The sequence below is a fragment of the Pteronotus mesoamericanus genome, unplaced genomic scaffold, assembly GCF_021234165.1.
Source record: "Pteronotus mesoamericanus isolate MK-2021 breed Mesoamerican mustached bat unplaced genomic scaffold, CSHL_Meso_final scaffold_128, whole genome shotgun sequence".
Lineage (NCBI taxonomy): Eukaryota > Metazoa > Chordata > Mammalia > Chiroptera > Mormoopidae > Pteronotus > Pteronotus mesoamericanus.
In genome coordinates, this window is record NW_026555305.1 from 3,342,383 (window position 1) to 3,357,945 (window position 15,563).

Sequence of the window (15,563 nt, forward strand, 5' to 3'; positions counted from 1 at the left end):
CTTTCCCGGACCCGCCCCGCACAAAGCCTCCCCCCAGGTCCTCACCTGCTCCAGCAACACCCAGGCAGCTCCGCCTGACGGTCCCTGGGGCTGCAGATCGGGCTCAGCTACACCCTCCATCCCAAGCGGAGCCAACGCCTCCCTGCCCACCAGGCCCTTCCCATGCCCACCTCCCTGCCAGACTCACACCTGGGTCAGACCACACTGGGCTTGTCGTGGGAGCCACCTGAGCTGCCCCGCTCAGCGCAGACCCCGCACGCCTCCTAGACCAACATAATGACAAGACACACTCCTGCTTCATCTCACTCCGTGTGAAATAATTCACTGTTCGGGGATTTCCGTTCCATCTCTTGAGAAATGCGCAGAAACCTCTAAGGTTGCTGATCGGCTCCTCACTTTGGTGTCCGATGAGCGTGGCGGTTTTCTCGGAGGTTATCGTCCACGCCTCACTGCTACGCCTGTGCCCACAGAGCGGCGTCTTCTCAAAGCAGCGATCGGCTCACACGTTCCTTCACTGCAAAGGTTTCCACTACCTTTAGGGTCTCACAGAGGAGCCCCCCCAGGGAGTGGAGGCCCCGGGGGACCAGGGCACAGCACACCCTGGTGACTCCCAGCTCTTAGAATCACCCCACTCTTCCAGCCCATTCCTCTCAGCCCCGTGCTGACCCCTCGGTGTCCGGCTCCCTCCCTCCCCTGCAGGCCGCCTCTCTCCGGGACATCCACCTGCTATGGAGTCTCTCTGGGCTCCGTTTTTCTCCTTCTCTGAGAGTTACCTTCTCTGAGAGTTACCGTAACAACACACACAGCCTCCGGTGCCTAAAGAATTGTGTTGTCTGAGGTCACCGGTCAGCACGGCATGTGCCCAGGGGAGGATTCGGTCAGCTTCCCCAATCCTCTGCCCGTCTGGACAGAGCACTTGCTCGGTAATCATCAGTTGGTTGCCGGATGGAGAGAGGCCGGAAGGACCTTTGCATTTGCATCGTCTCAGGAAAAGGAAGTGAATTGCCCATGGTGACGCGGGTTCCAGAAACGGCAGAGTCAGAGCTGGAACAGAGACTGGGTGCTCCTGAGTCCTGCCCGGCGTCCTCTCCCTCTCGGTCCGGGGCAGGCGTCGCCCTCTGGATGTGGGAGGCACATGAGGCGCAGGCAGAGCGTGTGGGGTCTGCTGAGACTCTGACGCCGTCCCCAAGGTCCCAGAGCCTGATGACTCCCCCACCTCCTTCAGGAGAGCAGACTGCAGCCGAGGAGGACACTGTGAGTCGACACAGGAGCCGCACCCTTGTTGTACCCTGCGTCTGTCTGTGCGGCTGGGCACCTGGACATCGGAGGTCACCTGCTCCGCCGGGAACCCTGGGAGACAGCGTCATGACCCTGACCTTCATTGCTCTGCTCTCTCTCGGTGAGATTTGGGGAAAAGGGAAGGATGGGTCCCCTCCCCTCCCTGGCCCAGCCTCGGGGGGCGCAGTGGAGGCAGAAATTCCATGGGGAAAAGATATTGGCTCAGGCCCAGGTCGGACCCCAGCGCTCGGGGCCCTGACCCGGTTGGAGCCTCTGCGTGTGGGTTGAAGGACGATCTCACGGGGACTCCATTCCAGGGCTGTGTGGGGGCCCCTGGGACCAGGTCCGGGCAGGTGAGTCCTCCCCCTGACCTCCTGCTTCAGCACAATGACCCCTGGGCCGCTGGGGACACACAGTGGGTCTGCAACGATGGTGACCCGTCTGGGAGGGGCCTTGGAGTGACAGCTGGGGGAAGTGCGGGGAGAAGGGCACCTCCTGACACCGCACGTCTGAACCCTTTTCAGAGGCCCTCCCCAGACCCTCCCTCTGGGCTGACCCGGGCCCCGTGGTCAGCAAGGGCAGCCCTGTGACCCTCTGGTGTCAGGGGTCTCTGCTGGCTGATGCCTACTATCTGTATAAAGAGAGGGGCTCTGAGCCCTGGCGTACGAGGATCCCACAGGCCTCCAACAACAAGACCGAGTTCCGCATTCCATCCACGAGCTCACACGATGCAGGGCCATACGAGTGTGTCTACAGGGCTGGGCGCACCCTGTCTGAGCGCAGTGAGCCGCTCGTCCTGGTGGTGACGGGTAAGGAGGACCCCAGTCCCCTCCCCACTGCGGGCTCCCCCTCAGAGGCTGAAGGGAACAGAGTGGGGCCTTAGGGGGCCGCACCCCTCCCAGCCTGCAGCTGGGGAGGGTGGGATGATGGCCCCTCTAACTCACATCCTCCTCCTTCAGGAGAGTTCAGCTCACCGTCCCTCGAAGCCCAGCCAAGCCCGGTGGTGGCCTCAGGGGGGAACGTGTCCCTCGTGTGTAGCTCACAGTCCACATCTGGCCCTTTCCACCTGCTGAAGGAGGGAGGGGCTGAGCCGCCCCGACACATGGCATCGCAATGGAGTTACTTACCCAGGGGGTGGCAGGCCGTCTTCCCTGTGGGCCCTGTGAGCGCCTCCCACGGGGGAACCTACAGATGCTACGTTTCTCGCAGCTCCTACCCCAATGTGTGGTCACATCCGAGTGACCCTCTGCGCATCGAGGTCACAGGTGAGGTGGCCCCCTTGGCTCCGTTCTTTCCTGGGCCCCAAATATCTCGTCTAAATCTTGTTCTAGTAAATCCCTAGGGATCGTGAGGGTCAGTGACGTGGGTTTATTGGGGACAGAAACACAGGCAGGTCTAGAGGGACACGTGAGGACTCTCCCTGCAGCCCCAGTGGAGGGGGGGATGGGTGTCCCCTGGCTGCCAATGGCCCTTCTCCCCAGGCGTGTACAGGTCGCCCTCCCTCCGGGCCCAGCCAGGCTCCCTGCTGCTGCCTGGGGACAGCCTGACCCTCCAGTGTCGCTCGGAGCCCGGCTTTGACAGATTCGCTCTGACCAAGGACGAGGGGCCCACACCCCCTCAGCGTCTCGATGGGCAGCGCAGCCCCGACTTCCCCCTGGGCCCTGTGACCCGCACCCACGGGGGCCGGTACAGGTGCTACAGCGGACACAGCCCCTCCTATGCGTGGTCGACCCCCAGCGCCCCCCTGGACGTGCTGATCGCGGGTGAGGAGCCCTGCCCTGTCCCCTGTCTTGACTGTCTGCTCAGGGTCAGACCGGGGTCACCGTGGAGGGTTGGGGCCCAGGAGAGGGTCCTGGAGCAGAGGCGATTGGGGGCTGAGGTCTAGGGAGGGAGAAAGGGGAGGGAGGGGCATGGCTATATCAGATGCCACCCAGAGGGACTGAGAGGAGCTGACAGGGGTCGCCGACAGCGTCCATGGGGAAGGACGTTGTCACTCACCTCAGGGCGCACGGCATTCGAGGCAGTGACCCTCTGCACAGCACCGCCCTCCCTCCCCAGGAGCGGACAGCAAACCCTCCCTGTCGGCCCGGCCGCCGCCCCCGGGGCCCTGGGGAGCCAACGTGACCCTGCTGTGTCGATCTGAGACCAGGGCTGACACCTTCCACCTGCACAGGGAGGGCTCCCTGGACCCTCCCCTGCAGCTTCGTCTGCAGGACATGGCTGCCCCCTCGGAGGCCACCTTCAACATCAGTCCTGTGACCTCGGCCCACAGTGGGACCTACAGGTGCTACAGCTCCCACAGCGCCTCCCCCTTCCTGCTCTCAAAGCCCAGTGACCCCCTGGAGATCCTGGTCCCAGGTGAGGAGCCTCTACCCCACCCATGACCCCATGGTCAGGTCAGGACCCTGTGCCCCCGGGGGACTTTGGTTTGGATCAGGAGTGAGCGGGTGAGAGAGGGAGGGTCAGCCTGTGGGACTCTCACCTCCCCGAGGGATGGAAAAGCCAGAGCCACCCCTCTCCTGCCTCAGCCTCATCCTCATCCCTGAGGCCCAGACAGCAGCCAGGTGCCCAGGGAGGCAGGGGAGGCCTCGGGCAGAGCCCAGGCAGGAAGGGCCAGAGGCGCCCATCCCCACCCCCTCCGTCTGCAGCGCCCAGGGCTCACGCAGAGACCAGGACCAGCGTGGTGACTAGCAGAGGCCTTGCTCCCAGGAAAAAACACGATCACCCGCCCTGGCTCACTAGTCTCCTAGGGTCGCTCGGGCCGGGCAGAGAAGCTGGGGAGATCATTGGGCCCCCAGGCCCTTGAGGCTGACAGGTGACAGGTGGGGCGGTCATGGCAGGGAGAGGTGCTGCGGTCCCTCCCAGGGGACAGGCAGCCAGGCTGAAGGAGGCAGAAGGCAGCCTCCACCCTTCTGGGACCCCCTGGGGCTCTTGGGTCAGGTGAGGGACTTCTATTCCATGTCCACTCAGGGAGCAGACCTGTCCCAGGACAGCTCTGGGCTGGGGTGGGAAGAAAGGGGAAGCAGGGAGGCCATCAGCACAGGGATTGCATCCCACACGAGATGGAGAAGGCAGGGTGTACCTCCCAGTCTCCATGCCGGACCACAACCTCTGACCTGTGCAGGAGGAGACTGAAGAGTGTGAAGGGCCAATATTGGAGGAAACACATGGGACTGTAGGGGACAAGGAGAGGCAGGCACAGCCCCACATCCTCCCCTGGTCCCTGTCTCATGCAGCACTTGGGGTCTGCAGACCCTCCCCACATGGACGAACTTCATGTCTGTTGGGCACCAGACTCCCCTGAACCTTAACGGGACACAGACTCCATCTGGCTGCTGCCTGTTTCTCAGGTTATGCTCCAACATAGCAAATCGTTCAAACGATTTGTTTCCTCAGGTGCTAGGGAAAAGGTGGAGACTTCAGGGAGGGGCCTCGCGTCTCAAGGAGCAGTGCGGTCCCGGTCTCGGGGCCTGTGTGGTCAGCGCAGAGCACGTGCTGGACGGGGGAGGCTGGGCCGCGCAGGTGGGAGAGGGAGCAGGCGCCTCTGTCCGTGGTGCTCCATCAGGGCCCTGCGTCCTCCTGGGCCCTGCGGAATCAGGCCCACGTGGGACATACACTCAGGGGAGCCCTCATTTCCGGGTCCAGGGGAGCGGGGGCCACTGGGAGTCTAAGCGGAACTGGAGCTGCCTCAGCCTCCTGAAGGTGAATCCTGGCGACAAAATCCTATCCGTGGGTAGGACATGGTTCTCTCCTCTAACAAACCAGAATCCGATCCAGGACTTGAACAAGTGCGATCAGCTGAGAACTCTGGGGCCGGTGAGTCCCTGTGGGAGAAGGAACAGGAGTCCACCCAGAGCTGGTTCCGTGTCCTCGGGGAGCCACTCTCGTGACGAGGGTGTGGAGAGGCGGCGGGATTCCCGCTCAGCTCCCATGAGCCCCGGGGGCGGCCGGGGCAGGGCGACCTGCAGAGCCGCCCCCATCAGAGCTCCTGTCAGCGCCCCTCCCCCCTCAGGGTGCCCAGGGGTTTCCCGGGATTTCCTGTCTCAACTGAGCACAGCCTATCTTACATCAATACATAGCGGTATTTTTGTCCATGTGTTTACTTCAACAGTTGATTCTCTTATTTATACTGGCTGCTTGTTTCTTAACAATCTCACTATCTAGGCTACACACTCGAGAAACAATTAGGTCTGTTCATTGCGGTGATCCTTCACCCCAGAATGACAGCAGAGTGTATTGTCTACCTTCCACCCTTTGTATTCTATAGAAGATATCGATATATAGAAGGAAAAAACGTGATGTGAAAATATATGATCCTAACTCAGAGACACAAAGAGCTGCCTCAGGGGGGGTCCCTGAGAGGTAGACCCCACCCTTCTCTCCTTCCTGCTCCTTCATCTCAAGAAAAACTAGGCCCAAAGGTCACCTTTGTATCCTTGTAGATACAGCCAAGATCCAACGATGCTCATCTCAAGGGAAGCGACGGGCATCACAGGTTACAGGGACTCCCTGCAGGTCGGGGAAGACACGACGTGGCATTGCCACGTCTCCTCTCCCGCAGCCTGCGTGTGACTGATTCTCAGGGGCAGCTGACACCTGGGACCATCACAGAATCAGTCAGACTCCAAGAGCAGAGAGGGAGGCGTAATTCTCAGTCACGGGGTGAAGGGCAGACGGTCAGGTCTACTCTATTGAACTCGGGTGACGTGGACAGACATCCAGGGAACCTGGGGCGACCGTGCATTACCCTGACCTCTGTGCCCTCTCTGTCCTCCACCTCCAGACTCAACCGCCCACGACTACACAGTGGGGAACGCCGTCCGGTTGGGTGTGTCTGGCCTGATCCTCCTGGTCCTCGGGGGGCTGCTGTTTGAGGCTTGGCACAGCCAGAGAAGACCCGCGACGCGGCCAGGAGGTGAGCAGAGGAGACAACAAACCCACCCTCCAGGAAGGCAGACGCTGGGAAAGAGTCTGATGATGCCCAGAAGCCCTGGAAGAAACCGTGGGAAGCGTGGGAAAGTGTGTGCAGAGGCCGTGGGGGCTGTGGGCGTGGCCCTCGCGCGGGGAGGGGGCGGGGCTGCGGCTGCGGAGGCTCTTCCACAGTTAAACTGCGGTCGCCTCCCTTCCCGCCTCTGCTGGGTTTTGGAGGTTTCCCCCCAAAAAAGCCCTCACTTGGGGCACTTGCCTGATTCCTGGGTGTCAATGCTTCTCGAGGGCGGGACAGCCGCCCACCCCCCTCCCCCGGAGCCCCCGTCATTCTCCCCACGCCCACCAGCCGCACTCAGTCCCGGCCGCGCACCCTGTCGGACCTGCCGGCGGCGCTGAGCTGACTGGGCTCCTTCGCCCCGAGGTGCTCAGGGCCGGCTCCGGGGGCGCACGGGGCGCGGTGGACGGACCGGCCCAGAGCAGCGGCTTCGCCGCCGGCCTGTGTGTGCGCAGCGCGTCTCTCCGGGGCCCGAAGCCACGGCCGCGCCCCACCCGCTGGTCGCCAGGGTCCTGACCGGCCTGGGTGGGGTCCGCGGAGTCCTGGGAAGGCGCTGTGACGGCCTCCCTGTCGCCATCCCCACGGTCCCTGTCCTCACGCACCTGGTCCCGGTCCTAGGCCTGCGCCGCCGTCCCCAAGAGCCACCTCTGCCCCTTCGGCGGCTGTGCTAAAGCCACCACTAGTCCGTGCCCCTCCTGTCGCCCTGCGAACGCACACAGGTGAGCGCCCTGTGCCTGCGACACGCCCGGCTGCCACAGATTGTTCGCCCCGGCGACCAGCTGCCCGCCACCACCGGCTGCACTCGGGGCTGAAGCGCTTCCCCTGCCCCCTCTGCTCCAAGCGCTCCGCCCGCAGCGACCACCTGTCCAAGCTCGCGCGCCGCCACCGCGGCTGCCACCGTAACTGCTCCGGAGCCCGAGGCGGAACATCTCACCCAGCGACTCGCTGCCCGCAGCCCGGCCGTAGCCCCGTGTAGCCTGCCCGGACCTCGCCCCGCCCAGAGCACCCGCAACCGGCTTCTTGTCCCCGCCCCCTTCCAGCCGTCCCCTGAGGGCCCCTCAGATGAGTCTCACCTCCGCCAGGGAGCAAGGAGGAGGCCTGAGGCTGGACTGCGGTCCTCGGAGCCTTGGAGATGGCCGTCCGGCATGGGTGGCTCGGACCCGTGTCTGGAAAAGCCATGAACTAGTTGTTTTTAACATAAAAAAACCCACAGAGTTTACCAACAACTAGACAGATGCATTGAAAGGTGTGGACAAGACAGACAGCTTGAGGACCCTGCCACCAGAGGGAGCCAGACGTACTAAGGCCATGCATCAGGACAAAGTCCATGAGCCCCAGAATAGGAGCAGGATCAACAGGAAGAATCTCTCGTTGGAAGGGCAGCAGGTCAAGCTTGAACGAGGGGACTGCTCCATCAAATACAAAAAGAAAACACACAACTCCAGAGAACACGAAGGATCAAACACTATGTCATCACCAAAGATCATAATAATGACCCAATACTGAACCAGAGACATGGAGAACTGCAATTTAGCCAATAGATAATTTGAAAGAAACTCCATGAAGTAAGACAAAAACTGGGAGATAGTTCGATAAAGTCGGGAAAACATGACTGGGACCAAAGAGCACATCCAACAGAGAGACCAGAAAATAAAGCTCATCACTTCCGGGGCTGAACAATTAAGTGAATGCAATGAACAATGATATCAGGGGCATCAACCAAAGACTGGACCAAGAGAAAAACACAAGAGGCCAATATGGTTGAATACAGATGCAAAATGCCTCAATGAATAGTAGCATGACAAATTCAAGAGCACATTAAAAGTCTTATACACCGTGAAAAAATGATGTTTCACCGAGGGTCGTGAAAACTGGCAAAATGATTTCCACAGGTGCAAATCAATAAACACTTGTTCCACAAAATAATGTAAATGATATAAAACATATGGTTGTGTGAATAGATGCAGACTCGGCATTGGAGAAACACAGCATTCTTTCGTAATACACACTGTCCACAAACTGGGGATGGAATGAACACGCCTCGACCAAGTAAGGGTCGCCGGTGGCAAGCCCAGAGTTACCATCATACTCAACAGTGGAAAGCGGGAGGTCTGGCGTCGGAGATCAGCCCCAGGCAGGGAGGTCCACTCTCACCCCTGCGATGCAACACGTGCTAACCGTCCGAGGCAGAGCAGTCAGGCAAGAAAAAGAAAGACAGGGCATCCAAACTGGGAAGAGAGAAACAAAACTGTCTGCAGATACTACAATCTTAAATAAAAAACCTCTAGAAAATACTCCACCAAAACATGGTTAGGACTAATGAACAAATTCAGTAAAATTGCAGCATACAAAATGACCGTACAGAACCCGGCTGCATTTCTGCCCACAAACCGTAACACATCAGAAAGAGAAATAAAGAAAATGATCCCATTTACAATAGGATCTGAACCAACAGACTATGAACCAAGGGGTGAAAGTTCGGGACATTGAAACCTCTGAGACTTTGGTAAAAGAAATTCAAAAGACACAAACAAATGGCAACATATCCCCTGCGCCCAGTTTGGAAGAATTCATTAGAATGCTTGTCCTGCCCAATCTACAAACTCAACACAATCCCTACCAAAATTGTCAAATGCATTTTTCACAGAAATACAAAGGCAATAATAGGTTTCAGTCAACATGGAGGCCTAGGGAGATACCCCCTCCCCACTGCACAACCGTAAGAAGGAACACAACTAACTTAAAAATGAAAAACACCCGCAAGTGCCAGAAAATCACCCCGAAGAAACCCAGAATGGTATCAGGTCTGACAACCAAGGATTTCATGGAGCTGTATTTATCCGGACGGATAGGAGGGGCAGAGACGGAGCCAGGGGGGCAGCCAGTGGACCTGGACCAAGGAGCCCCACATGCACGCGTGGTGGAGGCAAATCAGAGAGACCCCTTGTGAGCAGCCAGCCCAGCCCCAGGCCAGACCTCACAGCCCAGGATCCAGCCCCAGGGAAAAGGAAGCCTCCTAACTTCTGCCTGTGAGCCCAGTGGGGGCTGGGGCGGTGGAAGAAACTGCGGTTTTCTCAGCAGAGCCCAGAGCGTGCACAGCCCCACCCACAGCGGAACCGCCACCAGGACGGCACATGGAAGTGTGCCAGTCACAGGCGGGAAGTGGACAGAGCAGCCGGAAACCAGGCAGGGGCCAGGCAAGCCCCAGAAGTCAGCCAGCAGCGGCACCCTTCCCTCTCAGACGCCTCCCCCGCACACCCCGCCCCTGGGGCCCCACCCTGCAGAAGACCCACGGCTCCGCCCCATACGGCCTAACAGGGGGCGGGGGGCGGGGGGAGGGGGCTGAAATGGAACCGAGGCGGCTCTACCGAGGACACAGGCACAGAGAGGCTGCCCAAATCAGGAGACCAAGAAACACGGCCCAAGGGAAGGTACAAAACAGAACCCAGAAAAGAACTAAGCAATGCGGAGAGAACCAGCCCATCACACACACAGTTCAAAACCCCAGTGGTCAGGAGGCTCAGAGATCTCGCTGAATACGGCAGAAGCGTAAGGGAAGAAATGGAGGCACTACTAAGGGCAATAAAGAAAAACCCACAGGAAACCAACAGTGAAGGGAAGGAAGCTGGGATTCAGATCAATGATTTAAAACATAAGGAAGAGAGAAACATTCCACCAGAACAAAATGAAGAAACAAGAATTCAGAAAAAGTGAGGAGAGTTTCAGAAGACTCTGGGACCTCTCCAGAAGGGCCGGCATCCGAATCCTACGGATGCCAGATGGAAAACAGGAAGAGCAAGACATTGCTAACTTACTTGAAAGAAGATGGCAAGAAAAATTTCCTAATCTGGCAAAGGAAATGCATACAAGTCCAGGGGGCACAGAGAGTCCCAAACTAGTTGGACACAAGGAGGTCCACACCAAGACACATCACCATTAAAATGCCAAAGGTTAAAGATAAAGAGAGACTCTTAAAAGCAGCAAGAGAAAGACAGAGTTCAGAGAGTTACCTACAAAGGAGTTCCCATTAGACTGTCGGCTGATTTCTCCAAAGAAACTTTGCTGGCAAGAAGGGACTGGCCAGAAGTATACAAAGTGATGGAAAGCAAGGACCTTCAAGCTAGAGTCCTCTACCCAGCAAAGCTATCATTTAGGATGGAAGGGCAGACAGAGCGCTTCCCAGACGAGGGAAAGCTAAAGGAGTTCCTCATCACCTAGCCCTTATTACACGAAATGTTAAATCTGCTTATTTACGAAACAGAACACGATCACAAAATCTGAACAGTAAAATGACAACAAACTCACAACTATCAACAACTGAACCTAAAGCAAACGAAAACAAAAACTAACTTAGTAAACAAGTAGAGCAGGAAGAGAGTCCCAGAGATGGAGATCCCATGGGGGTTATCAGTGAGGGGGCGGGAGAGAGGGGGGGACAGTTCAGGGAATGGCACCATCGGCAGGTACAAAATAGACAGAGGGAGGTGACGAATAGTATCGGAAATGGAGAAATAGAGAACCTCCATGTACGACCCAAGGACATGCGCTACGGCAGGGGGTGCAGGGCAGAGGGGAATCAAAGGGACAAAAGGGGACCCCTGTAATGGCAGAATCCGTAAAACATACCTTTGAAAAATAAAAACTAAAATCGTTTAGAAAGACAAGGAAAGAAAACATGATCCCATTTGAGAACGTGACGCTCGGTTAAAGAACGTCACCACACAGATCACTTGGGCACTGGGTGATGGGTATTTAAATAAATATCTGTTGTATGTAAAAAGCAATCAATTCTAACTGAAATCAATGTCCCTTCCAGCATGAAGGCAGGACCGCAGCAAGTGGAGCCTTGGATCAGGGAACAAGGGGCACTGAGGGGGCAGGGACCCCTCAGAGGCTTGTTCCCAGAAACGTGGGGTGGGCACTGTTGCTAAGGAAAAAGGAGAAGTCCGTTTGGTGGCTGGGAGAGAAAAAAGCCACACTCTGGGGCCAGGGGAAGGGGCGTGTTTCCTTCCCCCACTCCCCTGGATGTGTCCTTTGTGCTCATGGTCACAGCGGCAGGCGCCTGGACGGCACAGTGAGAAGGAGACCGTGTCTCTGCCGCTCTGAGCTCTGCAGGCACAGGGACCCCGTCTTCCTGAGCGTGTCCAGGGCCTGGGTGACCCCTGTCCATGGGGAGGACCCACGGGGAGGTGCCGATGGATGGACTGAGGGTGAAGGGACACTGTCCGGGGGGCTGCGACCTGGGAGGACGTGCCCTGGGTCACCTCGCCGTCAAGGACCGTCTCAGGAAGCCTGGGCTCTCTTTCCTGGCCCGTCACAGGAACGAGAGCCGGACTCCCGGGCACACACTGTTCCCCTTCCTGAGGGGCTGCTGACGTGCGACACCATGACAGGACAGCCAGCCTCCCAGGGACCACACCCTACGTGTCTGTCCACCCGCAGGACGCCCTGGTCTCTTCCTCCTGCACAGCGGGCTTCAGAGAGGAGACCATGCCCCCCACGCTCACGGCCCTGCTCTGCCTCGGTGAGTGTCGGGGGGGAGGGGGAGCCCTGCTCTGTCAGGACCCAGGGCTCAGGACGCTCCCAGGGAGGGGGGCTCTGCTCAGGACTCAGGGCACATCCCTCACGGGGACTCTCTTGCAGGGCTGAGCGTGGGCCTGAGGACCCCGGTGCAGGCAGGTGAGTCTGTCCCCAGGGGTCCCAGGGCTTTCTCTGCACAAAGGACAGGGGTCACCCTCTCAGGAAGCTGGGGATGAAAAACAGACGTTCTGCCTTAATATACTTAGGCAGGGGACATACGACGGGAAAGTCTTGTGGCTGAGATCTGGGGACTGCAGGTGAGAATGTTTCCTGACCCAGCCTGTGATTCCTTCCAGGGACCCTCCCCAAACCCACCGTCTGGGCAGAGCCAGGCCCTGTGATCCCCTGGGGGAGCCCGGTGACCATCTGGTGTCAGGGGTCCCGGCAGGCCCAGGAGTTCCGACTGGATAAAGAGGGAACCTCATCGCCTTGGGCCACACAGAAGCCACTGGGTCCCAGGGACAAGGCCAAGTTCTCCTTCACACAGATGACAGAGAACACTACAGGGTTATATCGCTGCTACCATCGGAGCCCCAGGGGCTGGTCAGAGCGCAGTGACCCCCTGGAGCTGGTGGTGACAGGTGAGAGGACACTCCGGGGTCCCAGCCTCAGGCCCTGCCCTCAGGGAGGGGGATGTTCTCAGGGTGTCTCTACACACAGCCCAGCCCTGGGGGACAGGAGGGAGGTGTGAGCCCCATTTACCACGCTGCCTCCTTCTCTCCTAGGATTCTACAGCAAACCCAGCCTCTCAGCCCTGCCCAGCCCTGTCGTGACCTCCGGAGGGAACGTGACCTCCTTAGGGAACGTGACCCTCCAGTGCGGCTCCGGACTAGGTTTTCACAGGTTCATTCTGACTGAGGAGGCAGGAAGCAGGCCCCCCTGGACCCTGGACTCACAGCCTCACCCCAGCGGGCAGGTCCAGGCCCTGTTCCCCGCGGGGCCCATGACCCCGAGCCCCAGGAGGACGTTCAGGTGCTATGGCTGTTACAGGTACAGCCCCCAAGTGTGGTCACTGCCCAGTGACCCCCTGGAGCTCCCAGTCTCAGGTGAGACCCCTGACCCTGTCGTTTATGTGCTCTCGCAGCTCAGAGACCTGTCGCTTCGAAAGTTTAGGCAGAAAACTATGCGAGTGTGGGAAGTTCCACCGAGGGGACTCCTGCCCACGAGGAGTAGAGAGAGAAAGGATCCCCCACCCCTGAACCCCTTTCTCAGAACCTGGGCCGAGATGGAGAGCAGGGAGGGCAGCGGCAGAGGTGGGGAGAAGAGGAGAAACGCGGTTAGACTGAGCAGAGGACAGACCCCTCCCCCGCTCACCTGCTGCCTCTTCATCTCAGAGCCTGAGCCCCGCGGTCCCGGCCCCCTGGACCCTACCCCCGGGAAAGCAGGTAAGTTTTAGAAATTTACTGAAGTTTCACATGAGGAAATGAAGGAGTGAAATATTCCACAGCTTTACTTCTGAAAGAGAGTTTCATTAATACCCCAAATTATTTCAACGCAAAACCTTTAAAAGATCAACGTTTTATATCCCATGCACTATCGACCTCTATCTTTCAATATCTTTTTCTATTTCATTAGGGTTTCATTCGGAATGTTTTGTTTTGTTTTTTTTCACTGACAGATACACATCTTCTAAAAGTTATCTTTTCTCTCTGATTTATAACCACATGAAACACATCACAAAGGCTTCCTGGGTACATCGGTTTGGACACTGATGCAAATGAACCACACGTAGTGTCCACGTGCACTCTCTGAATTGTGGGAGCCGATGGAACTTTTGCAGGGACCTTTGGGATTAGGGCACGTCAATAGTTTTTGCACATGTTGTTTTCTATGGGGAAACAGAACGACACAATCTCCTGCTTCGGGTGCTCACAGAATCCGACCCTTTGGCGCAATTTCTCTCTTCCTTAAAGTTTGAAAACCACAAACGCGTGCTTCCTTGGGCAGCACCGTTGATAAGCAGTGCGTGGAGGTTGTGTTTCCGGGCAAAATATCACATGATTAGCTGTCCATCCACGAAATCCTGCCAGACGCTGCAGGCTTTGTGCAAACGGAGACAAAGACGGTGCCTGCCCCCCTGGGTGCCGGACCTGGCCTGCGACCCCATTTACCAAGCCCCCAAGCCCCGGTCCCCCTTCTCTTCTGCCCCCGCCCTACACCCCACAGATGAGACCCCTTTCCCTGCTGAACAGCAGACGAGACCCTTCCGGGGACCGGCCCCCTCCTCACTGGTTCATGTCAAGTCTCTCTCTCTCTGTCGCCCTTTACACACACACACACACACACACGCACACACACACACACAATATATATATATATATATAGGAACAGCCCAAATATATGTAGATACAGATGATGATATATAACTTAGCCAGTTCTGTACAGGCAGATATCTGTAACTATCTATTCAGAGTCATTTTATATACTATTTTATAATATACTCTATAAAGTGTACACACCCATGGTGGGACAAAAGTAAGTTTAAAGTTGTACACGAAATAATACAATTAATTTAATAACACAATAAATAACTGTGTTTCCTGAATGCACAACTGTCAACCTAGTGGTGTCCCGCCCTGTATTTAATATTGATATTGAACTTATGTATCTACAAAGAGTCATCCACATGCCCTTAGTTCTCATTCGGTGAGGACATCTGCCAAGGTAGGATTTGTTATATAAAAATGAATGAATAAAACAACAACTAGGTGGGAATCTCCAGGTGGAGATGAAACAGCAGTCCCCAGAGAGGAGGGGCCCGGGAGGCGTGGGGGAGGGGAGACGCACCCCAGACTTCACCCCTTGTGCACCTGACACTCAGGAGCCGCTGACCCACCCTCTCCTGCATGGACCGGGGTCCCCAGGTCGTGAAAACATGGGGTCTCTCAGTGGCAGGGCCAGAGGCTTCTGGGATCTGAGTCTCTTACTGAACACAGAACACACAGCTTTCAACTGTTTCTGAACTGAGATCATCTAATCACGGACCCTGAGCCCTTGGGCACAGCTCGCTCTTGTCACGGTGACTCAGAGCCGGCGCTGGACTCGGACACCCCAGGGACACGGACGTGAAGGGGAGGATGGGCCCAGGGGAGGCAGCAGAGTCCTCGAGACTGGGGGCTCCCTGACCACGGCGACCCCTGTCTCCACGTCCACAGACTCCCAGACCCAAGACTACACAGCGGGGAATCTCGTCCGCATGGGCGTGGCTGGCCTGCTGCTGCTGGTCCTCGGGGGGCTGCTGCTTCAGGCTCGAGACACCGAGGGGACGGCCCACGCTGCCGCCAGGATGTGACCACAGAGGGGACAGGACAGCGTTGAGGGCGGGAGCCAAGGAGCCCATCTGAGGACCCAGGAGGTGGTGAAGGAAGGTCTAGGCCACAGGTGGGGAACTGCCTGCTGAGAACGTGCAGAGGGAGCGGAGGTGTCCGACAAGGTTGGGGGCCGGACACAGGAGCCGTGTTCCTGCGGAGACGCCTCCTGCACCTCACTGCGGAGCCGTCCCTTCTCAACATCATCGACTCCTCTGGACGGTCCTTCGGTCCTCACCCCGCGATATGAGGGTCGCCAGACGAGGCTGGTTTCGATCCACATCCATACTGCCCTTCATGCTGGATCCCAATCATATAAACAACATGTGTTGTCCTCACGCCTTGGAGCACTTGAGCCACAAAGAACGAAGTGCTGACACCTGCTACCTGCCGGGTGAACGTCAACATTCCGG

General features: G+C 57.7%; 1 protein-coding gene across 1 annotated transcript; it reads left to right on the forward strand.

Moving 5' to 3' along the window:
• The first annotated feature begins 856 nt into the window (after nt 1-856).
• On the forward strand, nt 857-15,134 carry LOC129082478 (leukocyte immunoglobulin-like receptor subfamily A member 6). The gene is given in 15 exon segments (XM_054588173.1): nt 857-923; nt 1,226-1,399; nt 1,596-1,631; nt 1,803-2,087; nt 2,238-2,543; nt 2,760-3,037; nt 3,318-3,636; nt 6,062-6,193; nt 7,021-7,161; nt 11,628-11,828; nt 11,831-11,941; nt 12,139-12,423; nt 12,568-12,888; nt 13,177-13,227; nt 14,998-15,134. Coding segments are annotated over 15 exon segments (2,844 nt in total).
• Nucleotides 15,135-15,563: the final 429 nt, after the last annotated feature.